General features: G+C 42.0%; 1 protein-coding gene across 7 annotated transcripts in view; it reads right to left on the reverse strand.

Moving 5' to 3' along the window:
* MYO6 (myosin VI) overlaps positions 1 to 18711 on the reverse strand; it is an 892076-nt gene that overhangs the window by 628885 nt on the left and 244480 nt on the right. For all 7 annotated transcript variants that reach the window (XM_069235652.1, XM_069235651.1, XM_069235650.1 and 4 more), the window contains exon 5: positions 11660 to 11789. In XM_069235652.1, coding sequence (XP_069091753.1) covers positions 11660 to 11789 — 130 coding nt within the window. The remainder of the gene's footprint in view (positions 1 to 11659; positions 11790 to 18711) is intronic.

An 18711-nucleotide genomic window follows, 5' to 3' on the forward strand; every position in this document is an offset into this window, starting at 1 on the left:
TCTAAGACTCCGGAGTATATTGACAAGTGTGGAAGACACTTGAGTTTATGTTGTAATTTGTCGGTTTAATAGGTCAATCGGGCGTGGTTGACAAGTCTAGATTGAGTCAAATTGTATGTGTGAAACCTTCGATGGAGATTTGGCAAGCTCTAAAGTGCACTAGGACGAACCATTGACAAGTCGAGAGTAGGATTTGCGGGTCGAATTCTGCTTGCGTATGCAGGAACTGAGAAGGAGAGAGTAGCGGCCGAGGCTTCAAGTGAAATCTCTGTAAAGTTCTGAAGCAAATGTGTTACCCTTCCTGTAGTAAACCGGCAAATTTGTGTTGTTGTTAAAGGTGCTCGCAGTAATTTTGCATTAGATTGGTGTGAATCCAGTAAGGGGCGGACGAGCCGCAAGACTTTGTCAGCTACAGTGTGTGGGTGTGACGTCAGTGGTGCTGCGCTGAGATAGGTCAGCTTTCCAGAGGCCTCGCGCACGGATTGGCTGCCGTTCGTGAGGGGCAATAGGTTGAGAAAGGTGGGTGAAGAGTGTCCTGGGAATTAAAGTCACTTTCTGATTAAATACAACAAAAGAAAAGACGCAAAGATGAACTTTGTCAAAGCTTTTAAGAGTGCTCTGAAAGGAGACACATACATTATGGCGAGTGAAGGGGTGCCTACACCGCCTGAGGGTGCTCCAGCTTATATAGTCATGGAGGAAAAAGGTGTCGCGCCTTGTTTGTGGATGAAACAGTGGTGCAAATTGACAGGAAAAGAAGGATGTTTGGCGTTCCCAGAACACGGGACGTTCAATACGAGAATTCTAGAAAATTTAAGGTGGATGTTAAGCGTACAGAAACCACCTCAGAGGCCAGCGCAGTATGAGGCTTTAGCAATTTGGGATTTAATGGCTATTAAACAGCGGCAAGAAAAATTCCAAAGAATAATAAAAAGGGCAGAAAATCTTATGCGGAAGCTAGGTGGGATAATGAAAGCAAAATGTGGAGACGGGGAATAGTTAATGGATTAAAATTGTTCCTAGCAATAACACAGGGAAACAAGACACAGGGAAAGAAAGCCACATGTAAAACAGACAAGGACTCTAGTAAGCCTAAAGAGACTAAAAGAGCTTGGGAAGAAGAAGAAGATTCAGATAACAAAGAATTTCTGGATCGGATATTACATGATCGCCCGCCATCTTATGCAGTAAGCGACAATGTTCCGAGCATTAGTGCAGGTCCTGGGAACCAGACGCAGGAGAAGGGAGTTACTGATACAGCACAGACTAGTGATACAGCATCGATACAGAATGGTGTCAGTGTACCCACTGCGCCAGACATGCAGATACAGTTGCAACCTCCACCGCAGATACACAGAATCTATCCAGATGTCCCAGTACTAGAGACTAATACAAATCTGATGGTGCCACCAGACCCGATATATACAAAATCGAGGTTAGTGCAGATTGAGCCAACTCCGCAATTGCTGCCTAGCTGCAGCAACAGCTGATATAAGGGTATAATCCAGCAGCAGGACCTCCATTAATACCTGCCCCAGCTTCAGAGAATCAGACCTTTGGAGTCGCTGCTCCACGGGGTTTGGGACCAGGTGAGACACCAGCTGCAATATCATTCCCAATTACTGGTGGTCCACTTGTACCATTAAATGCACCGGGTAGACCCGAGACAAGTGATCAAGGAATGGGGACCCAGGAGATGATGAGAGAGGGATTCACAGGAACCCCACGCTCAATATCACCAAGATCACAGACAGCTGAACACCTCAGGTCTTTGCTAAGCCTTAGTCCGAATTGGGCTCCTATTGAGGTGATAAGACAAGTAGGGTCAAGTGTGTTAGCCCCACAGACAATGAGTGTGGAAACATCACAGACACCGATAATGCAGGCAGAAAATATCTTGTTGCAAGGTTTTTCTGTGCAGCAACCAAATGAGTGGCTGGGAAATAACAAACCTTCACAACCTGCTACAATAACCACAGAGAAAGATGAATACCTGAACTTTGTGAGACTGGGTATGGAAGCTATTGAATTAGTGGAAGGAACAATGGGGGTAAACAGGTTAGAGTCATACACAGAAGCAGAATTGAGATATCTATGCCCTAAGATTACCAAGGAAGTAGGCAAGGTACATCAGAAATTAGCGAACCTGGCAGACAAATACAATATCGACATTGAGAATACTAAACATTTGAAAAGAAGTTACAGATTAGACTTTGATTCAAAGGACTTCGAGCACATGAGGTCTGCCGGAATGAAAGCGCATTTAAAAGAAATATTACAAAGTGCGCAAATCTGGGGAGCATTAGAAAAGTGGGAAGGTAGATGGGCTAAGAAAAGAGACAAGGAGAAAGGTGACAGCCCAGGATCAAGTAAAGCTAAAACTACACCAGATACGGAATCAGTAAAAATGCTACCAATGAGATAGACAGCTGGTGGGGTTTTAATTCATGTACCGTGGTCCAGAGGAGACATCCTATCTTTTACAAATGATTATCCCAGGTTGAGGGAGAAACCGATCGGGTGGTACCAACAAACAGATAGGTTTGTGAAGCTTGCGAAGTGTCTCTGGGAAGACTTGAATACCTTGTTTGAAATCATTGTTCCGCCCGATTTATGGCTTGAGTGCAAGAGAGGGGTAGACTGGCCGACACAGGAGCCGGCAAGGGATAAGGTGACCGGAGCACCCTCTGAGGAGATGATGAAGTACTATCATAAAGTGATTGAGTTTTTGAAGCAGAAAGTGTCGCCGAAAGTGACTGATTGGCAGAAAATCGACCGGACCTCGCAGGAGGTTAAGGAATCAATACATGCTTACTATGAGAGGTTGTTGAAGGCATTCAAACATTACAGTGGTACTGAGACCATTGAACCGAAAGACAGGAACCATCTCGTGTTCAGATTTGTTGAAGGGTTGAGACCAGAGGTTAGCCAGATGATTAGGAATCATTTGATCTGCTGCCAAGCGAAGCCGATTGACGAGGTGTTACAGTATGCAAAATACTGTAGTGATGAGATTGAGCTGAAGCAGAAAAAGTTGAAGGAGAAAGTGATGGTAATGCAGATAAGGGCTGCACAGGCAGGAATGCAGGGAAATGGAATTCAGAAGATGATATAGTAGCAACCGCAAGGGAATGGTGTGTTTCTGGCACAACCAAGAGGTCGAGGTTTTGTGAATCGCGGTCCAGACTTGAATACTGTTGTAGTTCAAAATGATGTACAAGGGATGAAAAAGATGTCACCATGTCACGCGTGCGGGGGCTTGGGGCATTGGAAGTGGGAATGCCCAAATATGGTGCAGGATGGTGTCGTTCAACAAAGCACTAATGTCAGTACATTGCCAAATATGAGAGGTCCAAAATTGAGAAATCAAAATCCAAACTTCCAAAATAACATGGTTCAGATGCAAGGGTTACAGCCCATGCAGCAAATGCCGCGTGTTCAGCCAGCGCAAATGCAGCAAGTACAACAGCAGGTTCCCATGGTACCTAGACAGCAAATGCAACTACCAATGGCTCCAAAGGGACAGCAACGGGTGATGCTTCCTCAGCAGGTCACGGGTCAAGTGATGAGTCAAAATAACAAAGTACAGCAATTCCCATTGCGTGGTGCAGATGGAATTAATGAAGAATGGTCGGATGACAGTTCAGACAGTGAAGAGTGCAGGCTTGCAGCGTCCCTAGAAGTAGATCAGAGGGGACCCTATGTAGAGGGAAAGGTAATGGGTCACAAGGTTTCATTCTTGGTTGATACCGGAGCTCCACGCTCCACAGTCAGGAGTACAGAGGTTCCGAAATTGCCACTTTCAGGGCGTACCATAAGAGTGGTCGGAGTAGCTAACCAGTACTTGACGAATCCAATTACAGATCCAGTGCAAGTTGAGATTGGCAACTTCCAGGGACTGCATAAATTTGTAGTCTGCGATTCAAGTCCCGTATCCCTACTGGGAAGAGACTTACTGTGCAAAACGAAATGCTCGATTACTTGTTCCAATGATGGAATTGAGGTGCAGACAAACAGTGATGATGAAGGGGATGATCGTCAGTTCTCAGAATTAGAGACAGAAACCTCAAATGAAGATTACCCTTTGATAACATTGTTCTCGATGCTTACAGTGACTGACTTACCAGCTGAGTTACAGGGAACGTTGACGGAGAAGGTGTGGGATTTGACAGGAAAAGAAGTGGGACTGATAAAAGGAGTGGAACCAGTTAAAGTTCAAGTGAAGCCAAATGCAGTATTTCCCCAGGTGCCACAATATCATATGGCACAAGATGTTCTTATCCAGGTGGCACAAATAATTGCGGACTTTGTGAAACAGGGCGTCCTGAAGGAAGTATTGAGCAGCCCATGTAAATCACCGATAATGGGTCTGAAAAAGCCTTGTGGGAAAGTTCGAATTGTGCAGGACTTGAGAAAAATAAACAAGATTGTGGTAAAGTGTTGCCCCATAGTGCCCAATCCAGCAGTGATTATGTTTCAGGTCCCGTGTGATGCTAAATGGTTCACCGTTGTAGACCTTTCACAAGCTTTCTTTTCGATACCTCTTCATGAGGACAGCCAGTTTTTATTCAGTTTCAAATTCCTGGACAAGGTGTACAGTTGGTGCAGAACTCCTCAAGGGTTTTCTGAATCGCCGTCCATCTTCAATCAGATATTGAAAAAGGACTTAGAATCCCTAGTACTGCCTTTCAATTCGACTTTAGTACAGTACATTGATGACTTGCGGATTGCGTCCAGGACAAAAGATGACTATAAATATGACACAATTGCCTTACTGAATCATTTGGGAAAGAACGGACATAAAGTGTCACCCAAGAAGCTGCAGTACTGCCAGAAAGAGGTGAAGTACTTAGGACATTTGATTGAGAGAGGGTCCAGGAGAATAGCGAAGGAAAGGGTGGCTGCTGTTTTGCAAATGAACCCCCCCGACAACAAAGAGAGATGTCAGGATGTTTTTGGGAATGGTGGGTTACTGTCGCCAGTGGATACCCAACTTCTCAATTATCTCAAAACCATTGATAAAGCTAACAGGCAAAGAGATTAAAGATTAACCGTACATCATAACCCTATCCAAAGAAGAGCTTGAGTCATTCATGGAATTGAGACAGTGCATGTGCAGGGCACCAGCTTTGGGTATGCCTGATTACACGAAACCTTTTCTGCTGTTTTGTCATGAATGTGATGCTTGTTCTTTGTCTGTCTTAACACAGGTCCATGGAGGTGCAAACCGCCCTGTAGCATATTTTTCAGCTACCTTGGATCCCGTTGCAGCAGCCTTACCGGATTGTTTGTGCGCAGTTGCAGCAGTTGGTCAAAGCCTCACGCAGTGTGAAGGCATAGTGATGGGACATCCCTTGACAGTAATGGTTCCTCATTCAGTTGAAATTTTGTTGACTCAAACCAAAACTCAGCACATGACAAATGCCCGACTTACAAGATATGAGACAATTATATTGGGGTGACCTAATGTTTCACTGAAGCGATGTACTGTATTAAACCTGGCAACTCTGTTTTCTGTTGAGAATACCGAGATTAACAATGAAGAGGAAGTGGAGCATGATTGTCTTGAGGTAACAGAACTATGTACCACGCCCAACCTGATATTCAAGATACGCAGTTAAAAGAAAATGACTGCATTATGTTTGTTGATGGATCCTGTTTGAGAGACTCAGTTGGAATGCTGAGAGCCGGTTACGCTGTGTGTATCATAGCTGGTATTATTGAAGCTTCCTGGCTCGAGAGAGTGTATTCCGCCCAAGTGGCAGAATTAATTGCCGTTACTAAGGCATGCCACGCAGCTGAAAATCTGAGAGTCACTATCTATACTGACAGCAGATACGGGTTTGGAATTGTACATGATTTTGGCCAATTGTGGTCACAGAGAGGTTTTATGACCTCTTCTGGTTCTCCTGTGAAAAATGGTGAACAAATTAAGGATTTGTTACATGCGATTCAGTTACCTCTTGAAATTGCTGTGGTGAAATGCAATGCTCACGTTAAGTCGCAAGACTTTGTGATCATGGGAAATGGCTATGCAGATCAAAATTTTTACCCCACACGTAGAAACGACAATCTCACAGTCGCAAAGCTGCTGCTTAGGGAACTAATACCCAGGTTCGGGTTTCCGGTCCCTTCAGAATCAGATAGGGGCAGACACTTCGACAATGAGGTGATTAAGCTCTTGTGTGCCGCATTAGACATTGAACAGAAGCTGCATTGTAGCTACCGCCCTGAAGCATCAGGACTAGTAGAAAAAATTAATGGTACCTTAAAAGCGAGAATGGCGAAGATGTGCGCAGCTACTAATATGAAATGGCCAGATGCATTGCCCTTAGTGCTGATGTCGATGAGGAACACCCCTGATAAGAAGACAGGACTATCACCCCACGAGATCCTTATGGGTAGAGCTATGAGGCTGCCCGCAGTACCTGCAAATGCTCTTGTGAATATCACGGATGATATGGTGTTGGACTACTGCAAAGGTTTGGCTGATGTGGTTCGCTCTTTTTCTCACTAGGTGGAAGCTAACACATTGCCACTGATCAGTGATCCAGGTCATACCCTGCAAGCCGGTGACTGGGTGGTTGTCAAGAAGCACGTGAGATAATCGTGTTTGGAGCTGCACTGGAAGGGGCCATATCAAGTAATATTGACAACAACCACTGCTGTGAAATGTGCAGGCGTTCCAAACTGGATACATGCCAGTCACACAAAGAAGGTAACATGTCCAACTGACGAGGAACTTGAAGTTTCCGACTCAACAGTTCCAGAGAGGGAAGTCTCAGGGCCTGAAAATAGCCAAGAGAGAACTGAGACTGCAGGAGAGCCAACTGAGAACAGCCTTGTCCCTCAAACAGTAAACGAGTTCGAGAGAGGTGACAGTGTGCCTATCTCAGTAGAGGCAGCAGGAGAACTAAATCAAGGAGAGGTTCTCCCAGAAGCAGACGGATACGGGTGAGAGCTTGAACCCGTTAGATCCAGAAGAAGAAGAAGAAGAAGGGGAAATAGTAGAAAGAGATCAAAGTACACCGGCATCCCCTGAGCCAGTTGCAGGTCCATCAAGAGAAAACACCATAGTACAAGAGGAGGGTGCTGTTCAGCGTCCTGAAAGGACAAGCAGGAAAAAGATGCATAAGGGAGATAACTGGCCAGAGAAGCAGACTGCAAAAGAAATGGCTCTCCCAGGTGAAACAATAACAGAAGAAATCGATACCACAAGGACAGAAGATCTAAGTGAAGGAGAATTGCAAGGCGAACGCAGATTGAAAAGAAAGAGAACCGCAAATAGAAGGTATGCAGGTCCTGAATGGGCATATGCAACAACATCTGAATGGCAACAAGAATTCTTAGCATTCTGTTTTGATCGAGAAGTACCAGGTCAATACTACGGTACCTGAAATCAATTAAAAGAGAGAGACTTTGTTAAAATTGAAATTGAAATTGAAAGTTGAGAAGCTAATACATTACCGGATGTGACACTGATAACCTGAATTGACTTTGAAAACCTGATTATGACAAGCTGCTAACCTGATTTGACAAAAGGGTCCTGGAGTGAGTGAAATGCTGTAAATACACGCAGAAAGAAAGAGACTTTTGCATCAAAAGAGAAAAAAAAAAAACGTTTATATCATCCTCAAGTTGATTGTTGTTCTGCTATCTGTTTCTTTACAGACATGGCTTATAATAGAGGTAGTAACAAAAAGGGTAAAGTGTGTGGTTGGTTGAGTCTTATATTAGGTATTGTGTGTGCAATAATAATTGTGGGAGTGATTGTGGGAATGCTGTGGATGGATAAGAAAGCGACTAATAATGCTTCAAAACCTGAGACTGCAACACTAACACCGTGGGAAAAGTTTGAGCAGGATGCAAGACACTTGCATGAGGGAACTAACTCAAAGGGGGAACTTTCTACTAATGTTTTCTATCGCTTGCTGAATGAGTACGTTGAGACCATGGATGCGAAAAACTGTTATGTGTGCACAAAGGTTTCTTCATCAGTGCAAGAAGGGGTCACCTATCATAGTCTTCCATTAACCTACAGGATAAGCTGTAGCTTGCTATTAACAAGATTCTATAATCAGGAGCATGTGCAATGTTTTTATTCAAATCTGGATGTGGTGTTTTCTTTTGTGCCTGTGATTGAGTTTCTGAACAAGCTAGCTAAGGAGCATAGTATAAAATTAGTCAGAGGTCTCTTTGAACCGACGCTTACATTTGGGACAGCTTACGCACACCGCAATAATCTGACTTGCTTATTGACACCTGTAGAGAAAAGCTTTTTAGATCACACTGATGATAGACGCAAAGCATTGAAGGAAAGATTAGAAAAAGGGTTAGAGAAACGCACAAATGCAAATGATTATGCTTACACTGCAATAAAGACGCAAGACAAATTAGCTATAGATGCTTTACATGTAGGAAGGCTTTGTATATATAGGCCGAAATCCGAGCAGGACACTATTGTGGGAACAAGTGAATGCAGGCATGTGTTTTTGTTTCAGAGTAAATGGACATTCATGTTAAATGGACAGGATCCAGCGATCCCTGGGATCTATTATATCTGTGGACTTAATGCTTATTACCGTCTTCCTAAGAGATGGTATGGGACCTGTTATTTGGGAATAGTTTTCCCAAAGATTTACCAGATTGATGATTTAAAACAAATACCTAAAACATCAGAATTAAAACATGCTAGACAAAAACGAGAGACAGCGGCTGCTGTCTTTGGAGACATATTTGGAGCCATAATTCCTTCAGTAGGGGTTATCTTAAACTCCATAAAGATTAAAAAGTTGTCTACTATTGTGGATAACATGCTGACAAATTTTACAGGGGCTATACTCCTGATGGATACTGAACTTGCTGCGGAAAGAGCTATGACTCTTCAAAATCGGCTTGCTTTAGACATTCTTTTAGCAAAGAGTGGCGGAGTCTGCATGATGCTCAACAAGCGTCATTGTTGCTCATATATACCTGATAATAGTAAAAAGATTAGAGGTATGCTTACTAACCTAACTAAAGATAGTACAGATCTGAAGGATTTGAAGGAACCTGGAGTGTGGGAGAAATTAGGAAAAGGAATTGCCAGAGTAGGGAGCTGGTTTAGCAACATTTGGAATGGGGTACTTGCAAAAATATTAGGGGGTCTATTAGTTGTTCTGGCCTGTCTATTAGGATTATGGGGAGCATGCAAAATTAATGATAAAATTAAAAGAAATTGGACAAAGAGAAACCAGAGAAATGAGGAAAGTGAAAGGGAGAAAATGTTTAATGAAATTTGGGAGTTCACACAAGGGACAAGATGTTGAAATGCACATTATGCGTAAAGTGAAAAATTAAAGGGAAAGGTTTGTGTGATGACGAACGTCATCAGAGGAGGGACTGAGAGAGCGTAGCTTATATAATCTATATTAACATGAAATGTTTATGAATCAATGTGTGATAATGCTGCATAGAAACTATAATAATAGTAATTTTGCTTAGACGTGCACTTGAATTGTGACCACGGGGAGTGGCCACCAATGTATACGTAGACTAATAATAATGACCAAAATGTTTATATTACGTTTAAATAAGTTTATACTAATGATTGTGTTATTTAATCTGTGCTGAAATCCTCATAGGCCTTAAGTTAGCATGAGCCGAAGCTAAGCTGCTTGGCTCTCATATTAAATGCATTTTTCTATTTTGCAGTGTGCTGCCTCACAAAGGGACACGACCCTGAGTGTTCTTTTTTTTCTTCAAATTAGAAGACGAATGTAACCATATTAGATCCCTCCTCAAGCTATCTTCACTGTGTGCAGAGTAAATGTTAAAAAGCTAATTGAAACAGTGTAGATTAATGTAATGTACAAGGTCATTCAAACCGGTGAAGACAATGGAACTGCTGACCAAAAGATGTGCAAAGAATTACAGAAAGATGAAATCATACCGGACGTGCCACCTCGGAAGACGTCAATTATGAAGACCAATCAAAGACTTGTAAAATAATATGGGGTGAAGAGTTGGGTTACCTAATGTACTTTCTGATAGGTTAAAGACAGTGGGGTATAACAAGTGTCCAATAAAATTTTGGGGGAATGTACAACGGAAAAGGGATAAAAACCCGAGTCACTTAGAATTAGGTAGGGAATGCTATTGATTTTATCCAGAAACTCTGTCACTCTGTTTGGTGACCTGGTGGTTTTTTAAAACCATCCTTGCCCTTAGATTTGTCCATGTTACACTTTATCTCCTTATGAGGAAAGTGCCCTTTTGCCCCAGAGCTGAGTTTTGACTGATGGCGAATTGACAGATGTCCTGAAGACGAAGACAGCCTGTGCGCTGACCTAAACTTTGGAGGGTAATTATAACAATGCAATTGTGATTTGTCTGTTTGCTTTTCCTTTCTAGGTACCAACTGCTTACTTTTGACAGAGACCTTAGATAGATGTTTTCCAAATTAGTGTTCTAAATTGTTTTGCATGAAGCCCAACATGCGAATGCTAATCAGAGGTTAGGACAGGTGTTCACGAAAACTGACGCAAATAGATAAATGACCGAGACTATGCTTTGTTGAACTGACGCGTTATTGACACTCTGCTAAACTTAATCTATGTTCACGCCGTGTTATCTTCCGATGTTTGTGATTCTCGCTTTAATGAAATCTTATCAAAGTTGCCATATCGTGACTATGCTATTATGTTTCTTGGTGTTGAGATTAACGCATCTGCTTATAGACTGTAATTGATAGGGAATAAAACTCATAAAATTCTACTAATCAAGGTGTGGTTATTCATGGCTGAAAGGTCATGGTAGTGTCTTTGAATTGATTAATGACTTTGACTAAAGTGAAATGCATTGTCTTGATAAATATTGATGGCATTATTGATGTATTGACTGATATACTGATTAGCTGTCTCGTCCTAAGGTGTCTCTCAACTGGGTCAAAAGATTCATTGGCCTAAAACGAGTCCTGATGGGTAATAAAATATCATAAAGGGACGCGTTAACAGTTCCAATACTCAGCAAAGAAATTGCAGCTGATGTTTCCGTCTGCAAGTCACAGATAAGCTGAGTGAAGGCTGGATGTGCCCTTCATGTAGCCTTCAGTAAGAAAAGGTAATTACACCTTTTGTATGACCCTCAGTCTCAAACTGCTGGTATGAAGTTACTCTTTCACTAATAACACTCACTTCTACTTTAAATGTGGTCTGAACACTGTTGACCATTTTCAAAATAAATAATTAGTAGAAAAGTCCTTCTCACCTTTCACTAACATTCTGTGAAATCTTGCTTATTTATTATAAACAATGAGTGAGAAGTCAAGATATCAATTTCAATAAAGCATTATTAATTATTTTTTAAAAATTACAGGAAAGAAAATCCAAACCATAAAGAAAAAGCATGAACATATTTAAGCAGGCTGAATTATGACTTTGCAATCACAAACAACATTAAATGTGCATTTATAGTTAAAACATACACCAAACTAAATGCACATATATCATTCAAAAGGAGGTTACCCAGGAGAGAAAATATATAACAGGACAACAGCTAAATTGTAAAAACACAAGTAGAAATTTCATGGATGGAACCTGTGAGCTTGAAGGGCCAAAGGTTGGGCCCCTTTTTCAAACTGCACTCACTTGAAAAGTAGATAAACGTCAACATCACCTACCTATTGCATAGACATGGGGAGCCAAGGTTCCGAGTGATCTACCCTGGTACTTTTTAATAACCTCTGAAGTGTAAAGTTTAGGTACATCAAAATATGGGTTCACTGCAATCAGGATGTTGGCCACATAAGTCTGTAACAGAAAAAAATAAGTTCATTCTTTACAGTCAAAGAATACAAGAGCAAGACTGTGCTTGGGCATACAGTCCCAATTCCTCAGAAAATCCAATTACCTCTAATTAATCCTCCATTAAAAATATTGTTAGGAGACCCTCACTTGTGTACTGAAGAATTAAGCATCACACTTTTACTTTATTTTTCTGGAAAATCCCTTTGCTGCCAGTCCATAACCATTACAAGCCAAAAGGACAGGATTGACAAAAAAATTAAAACAGTCAATCTAGTAAAACTTGTTTAAATTACACAAAGCTCACCAAATAACATAGTTGCGAATTCTCCAAATAACAGTACATTAGAAATAATATGTGCATGCTTCCAGCCACCTCATGCTTCGATACAATGTATCAGTTAGATGAGACAGCCCCCGAGCCTGTGTCGAGCAGATGTACTAAATCGAAGGCACCCATAAGTTGCTTAATATGAGTGTTTAAGATGTGTTGCTACTTCATCAACAACCAGGTGGACATCACACGCAGTATCTAATCTGATACATAAACCCATCATAAACTTTTGTCTACACCTGCTCATTGATAGGATACACTGCTTATAACATAACACTGCTTGGCGTAGGTTTTGTTTTCCCAGAAGCGGTGATAGTTCCTAAGCATGACACACTGGCTCCATTCACAGTTTGGGGTGAGTTGATGGTGCTGATGCTCCTTCCATTCCAGTACCCTGGATATCCAACAAATTTCTTAGTATCCCATAAAAACAAAATGCAAGGTAGCAAAACAGATAGATAGTAGCTTAGATACTCTTGTGCAGCAAGAGAAGAAACATCTCATTATCCACTCTTAGCCTTCTTGATCTGCCACCCATGCAGCATTCTTTACCTGCTGACGCTTCTGCTTTCCTAGCCTACTGACTGCTCAGCCTTCTCGACCTACAGTCCCCTTTATTCTAATGATTCTCTGCAGGAGCCAAATGAGAAGTAGCTATTTGCCTTTAATACAAATTCCAGAAGTTCAGAATTCAATTTCAAGCTATGCGGGAATAGGGGTTAGATCTAGGGTAAAGCGGAAAGATTATCACACTTGCCTGAGGCAAAGCCTGTATAACTCAAAGACTTTTGTGGTACAGTGATCAAGGTAGACCACCAAGGTAATACCAAGAAACATTTTTCTGGTTCCTTTACAAAAACCATATGGATATAATGGCTATTAATCAGGTTAGTAAAGAGCCTTAACAATCCCTGTTTTATAATACTCGATGATACAGGACTTATGTTTCTTAGTACTCTATACAACAGTTCTGACCCTTTGATGCATTGTGATACAGGTTTTGAACGACAAAACTTACAAAGTAATGCATATTTAAGTTAGCTTTGTAACACAGATGAATTGTGTAGACACAAAACAGTTACCTTTTTTACCTAAACATAATCCAAAATGCCCAGTAGAAGGATGCTGAGATAAAGGATAAGTAAGGACATTACATAATAAATGTAGATGATCAGGCATCCTCGAAAGCCTCAAAAAATACTCTTGATGTATAGCCCTATATAATACAATACATTAAAAGGCAACCGAAGAGCAGCATCAAATCAGACAGAGTGAGGGAAAAAGCTATCCCTCTAACAAATGGAAACACATCACAAGAGCAGTATTAGCAGGATTGTACAGAGTTAACAGCCTCCCAAATTTGTCGTCATAATTGTGTCAACAACGGGGTAAGCTGAAGATGGACAGTTGTAAAACTAACCTTTTTCTGCAGCATATTTTATATATTGAGCAAAATCCTAGCACTGCCTTGCTTCAACAGTGACTATAAGTGTTGTCACTTACACTCAGTGCAGTCCCTCATAGCTGCTTGAGGTGCAACTAAGAGTCCTACACTAATAAACTCTAAAGTAATATACTGTGCTTGTGAAACACATTTAGTTTTGTATGGAAGTGTGCTGACACTATAATAGCTAAACAAATTTTATTTGTCCAAGGGATAGTAAAATCAACATGTTTCTCTACATGACAGAACACTTCGCTTATTCTTCAGGACAACACAGATTCATGGTCATGTATTCACAATATATGCCCCCACAGACCAGTAGATCAGGGTTGCTGTCTGTTGTACTTAAAATACATAACAGTATTGCTGAACCTGACATCCTTGGACTGGTCTTCCCCCAACTTTTTGCCTTCCATCCCTCTGTTTTTGCTGACTTCATTTTTGCTAGCCTTCGGACTCTGCACACTTAACCACTGCTAACCAGTGCTAAAGTAATCCCTGAACATGTTCATATTGCATTTCACCCAAGTGGCACATTTAACTTACTTATAAGTTCCAGTAAAGTGGTACTACATATACACATAAATTAAATACTACTAGTGGACTTGCAGCACTCATTGTGCCACCCACTTAAGAAGCCGTTTTAGATGTATCACGCCTGCCATGGAATCCGTGTGTTCAGTTTTAAACTGCTATTTCGACCTGGCAAAGTAAATCTTTTGCCAGGCCTAAAACTTCCTTTTTAATACACAGAAGTCCACTCTCGGGTACACCCTAAACAGCCAATACAGCAAGTTGTTCTGTATTTAAAATGTTAGTAATGCACTTTTAAGTTTTAATTGTTCTGGTATTGAAAAACTGCTATAACATTAGGTTACCTGATTACATTTAATAAGTGATGCCTTTCGACTGGGAATAGGTAAGTACATTTAATACGTGATACCCTTCAATTGGGAATAGCTAAGAACTTAGAGTTTGATGTCTAAAGAATTTTAATTTAAAACCTTCTTTAAATGTAAATTTGGATTTTAAGTAACAAATCTGAAAATTACACTTTTACGAAGTTGGACCTTTCTTGTATCCTTAATCATATGACAAGGTGTAGCTAGCAGTGGATCTTTGTGTATTACCCCCAAACAGTGAGTTAGCGGGGGAATAGGTGCTGGTAGGATGGGCCATCTCTGATTTGACAGAGGGAGGAACTGTCACCTACCACACTTGCACATCGAAAAGAATCTGCCTCAGCACACTCGCAAAGGGTTTCATACTAGCCTTTTGTGCCACAAGACAAACTGGGTCCAGTACAGGGAGGCAGGAAAGTCCAAACATCTCCTATTTCCCACTGGCACCAATAATAAATATTAGCTCCTCAAAAACAATCCTTCAGAACCTCTCTGGATCATGGAAGACTCAGAATGACTACTGTCCTGCTCTGTTGCAAGGACCACTACACCACTGCCCTGCTGCTGATTGTGAAAGACTGGATCTGCAACTTGAACCCAGGACCACAAGCATGATTCCAAGGGCTAGTAGGCTGGACTCCTGATCACAGTCTCCAGGACAGAAAAGGCTCCAACTCCCTTTAGCCCTGCAGCTGGACTCTGTCTGTTGCAAGCCCTCCCACCCCAAGAAGTGCCACCCCAGTCCTGGACACTTGCCATAGGGCCTGAAGGTGCTCTGTCAACTAGCTGTGTTTCCCATCAGAATTGGCTCGAACCCCCTCAGAGACTTGCCACGCAGTTGCCAGCCTCACTAGAATCAACACTGAGCAATGCAAAGCCCCACAAAGCCTCGCTGTACAGATCACTGGATCGGACACAGAGGGAATCTAAACTCTGCAAAACTTCACAGCACAGCTTCACCAGAACCAATGAAGCAGAGCATTGAAAAGCAAAAAGTGTGCATAAAGCGCATCAAGGGCATAAGGTACTTTGTTCAGAGGGCCTAACATGGTCTCTGTATCAAGCCTGAACTCCATCGTGGTTGGCAGGGGCGGCTCCTCTATGAGGGCGGATGATTGTCACCCCCTCCACACCCTGCCAGCAGCTGCACAGCCTTTATAAAGGAAACCATGATAAACAGTGTTCATTATTGTTTCATTGTCAAGGGGCCCAGGGCCACAGGGGTGACGAGTGTGAGGGGGAGTGCTGAGCGCTCTCTTTCAGAGCACATGTGGGCCGGGCAAACACACATGTGCACAGGGCTCTCTTGAGCCCAGCAACACAGTTGCCCTGTCTGGGCGCTCCCAGACAATCCTGACTCTGCTTTAAGTAGTGTCAGGTTTGGCCACAGGGCAGGCTGGGAGCCTATGCCTAACTGCAGAGGAGCAGAACACTGTGCAGCGCACACAGCTTTCAGGCAAGTTTATTTTATTTTCCTTTTTATTTTATTAATATTTCCCCACCACCATACCCCCTGCTTAACTGCCCCCAAACCCCCATGCACCGGCCCACCCCCTTTAACACCACAAGCCACAACTGGTGGTTGACATGAACGTGTGACTTTGTCCCAGTTCACAGTGACCAGTTATCCACAACTTAATGCTTTTAAGCACTATTTTGACTTAAATCTTTAAAATCTCCAGTAATAAAGATTGAATTTTTGTTGTTTTAGTCTCAAATAACGCCTTAGAGTTTACTCTATTTTTCTAAATCGATGTGGGATTTTTCTTGTGTACTGTTCTCACTTTATTACTGTTTGAAGTGCTGCATAAATACTTTAATATATAATGGATCGGGGAGTTATCCTGTTGCGGCAGTAGGGGGCAGGATCAGTTAATAAACTGTATACAAAATGATATCCCCTACACCATGGATTTGGTATACTTATTGGGCAGGCTACATAATAAGTCCACACCTTTTATTCCCAACATTCATTGAAAATTAATTTGTGAATATTATTCCTTATATCTATCCTCACACCCATCTGCCTGTGGTTCTTGTAAGACATATGAAGAGTATGCCCTGACCACATAGGACCCCACGGAGTCTGGAGGACCATATACTTGGAGGACATTAATTTACCTCCATTGAGAGGAAATACTTTTTGTTGGACACATTTTGTCAGTTTATTGATATATAAAGCACTGTACATGTTGGACACTTATGTTTTTTTTTTTTATAACAGAATCAGTACAATACTTGTTGGATACTTAACTTTTGATAAATCATGTGCAAAATGAAAAGTTATGTCATTTGTGTGAATATTTAGGTCTGGTCATGGTGCAAAGTTTTGTATTATCTCAAGAAACACATCTAGAAATCTGTAACAAAGAGCTTCTGTGTGTATAATATTTGTGTGCGTCACATATCTGCCTTGGTGTATATGTCATACGAGAACCAAAGGCAGAGGGATGTGAAGATAGATATGAGGAATAATATCCACAAATTAATTACCAATTAATGTTTGGTATGAGAGAGGCGCAGAGTAATTACGCAGCCTGCACAATTACTATATGAAATCCATGGTGTAGGGGGTATCTTTTTATATACAGCATAAATACCTTAAACATTGCCTCTAAGATAAACCTGACTGCTTTTGTGCCAATCTACTAGAGGGCAAGCACAGGTTCATTTGGGGTTTGCTTGTGTTTCACCCTGACAAGAACTGTGGTCGCTGTTTGAGTAGGGGTCCCCCCCCCCTCAACCAGTAACTCAACTTCCTACAAGTATGGGAAATTAGTTTTTCCTTACAATGTTGCAGCTCATTGATCATTTTACAGATATTCAGGTTTTAAAGAGTGACTGCCACAATGTAAACCTGGAAATGCAGGAGAGCTGAGCTCTGCAACATCATTGTGTCCAAAAAGTCAATATGGTTAGGGAATACTGGAAACAGCCTCACAGTCTAGGCTGCAACTGTTGGTGAATTTACCCCAACTTCCTGGCAATACGGCATAACACTCCAGACATAGGCTGTGCAAGTCTCCGACAAGCATACACCTGCAGGATGACACAGATGTAGCCATGGGGCAGTGTACACCAAGTGACCAGTGGCTGTTACCCTCTGTGCAGAAGTGCAAGCTTAGAGCAGGATATGATCTACATTTTCTACAATGAACATAGTCCTTCTAAACTTGCATCGTTGAGGGTTTAGAGAAGTTTGTGGTAAAATGTAAATTAGCACTTGTATAGCGCACTACTCACCCGTTAGGGTCTCAAGGCGCTGTACTCATACCGCTATGGAACCCCTCCTGGCTTTTCCCTGTGAGGCGCCCACTCCTGAGCACCCCCAGGGTGAAGCCAGGCATCCAAGCGCTGTTGGGGCCGTTGTGGAGATTAAGCAAGCTATTGCCCAGAGTTGCAGAGTGGGACCCATGAATTAGATTAGGCACCGAGGCGAGAATTATCTGGTCAAGGGGAATTGAGCCCAAGACCTGCCGAAGCGGGACTTGAACCCTGGTCTTGAGCCAGATCTCTGCTTCAGGGTCTGCCGCTCTAACCATTGAGCCACACTTCTCCACAGAACCCACGAATGCATAAATTGTTGAGGATCATGGCTACTCAAGTCTCTACTGTCTCCCTTAAGGCTGCTGGGATGAGATAATCATCCGGGGATGAGTGGCAGTGCATCCTCTGCTGCTGTACAAAAGCCACCGCCAGGACCCGGATGTTTTCAAAGGGTCTTCGTTCGGGCCGAAAAGCCAGCTCTGATAATACTGGAAGCGTTCGGTACTGGCACTGGAAAAGCATTACAAACACATTTAAAACAGTATGGTGAATATGTTACACTTTCTTAGCACACTTTTCCAGTTTAAGCTTAATAGAAATCAAATGAATTGAGAGATTGACCAGGGGACCGAATTAGGTTTACAGAATTCACTAAATCTTGCACCTATATCAGTTCATTTCCTGTTCTCTATCATGCTAGGGAGGGTGAGACTGCTTCTTCTGTATTTAATTCAAACATCTGATTTTTAACAATAATTTTACGTAATCCTCGTTACACTTTATCAGGCACTGTTCCATTCAGGGTCCTTGAAGTAAAAATTCAATCTCCATTTGCTTAAAAGCCACACAAACTTAAAGCTGGCAAGATTCCAACACAGATCAGCATGCCTGCACCGATACCTCATGCAGACCCTGCATATCACGTCCCTTCTGCTCCACTGGAGCAATGTCCCCCTCTTCATTGTTCACTTGTGGTTTTCA

The sequence above is a fragment of the Pleurodeles waltl genome, chromosome 5 (genome assembly GCF_031143425.1).
Source record: "Pleurodeles waltl isolate 20211129_DDA chromosome 5, aPleWal1.hap1.20221129, whole genome shotgun sequence".
NCBI lineage: Eukaryota > Metazoa > Chordata > Amphibia > Caudata > Salamandridae > Pleurodeles > Pleurodeles waltl.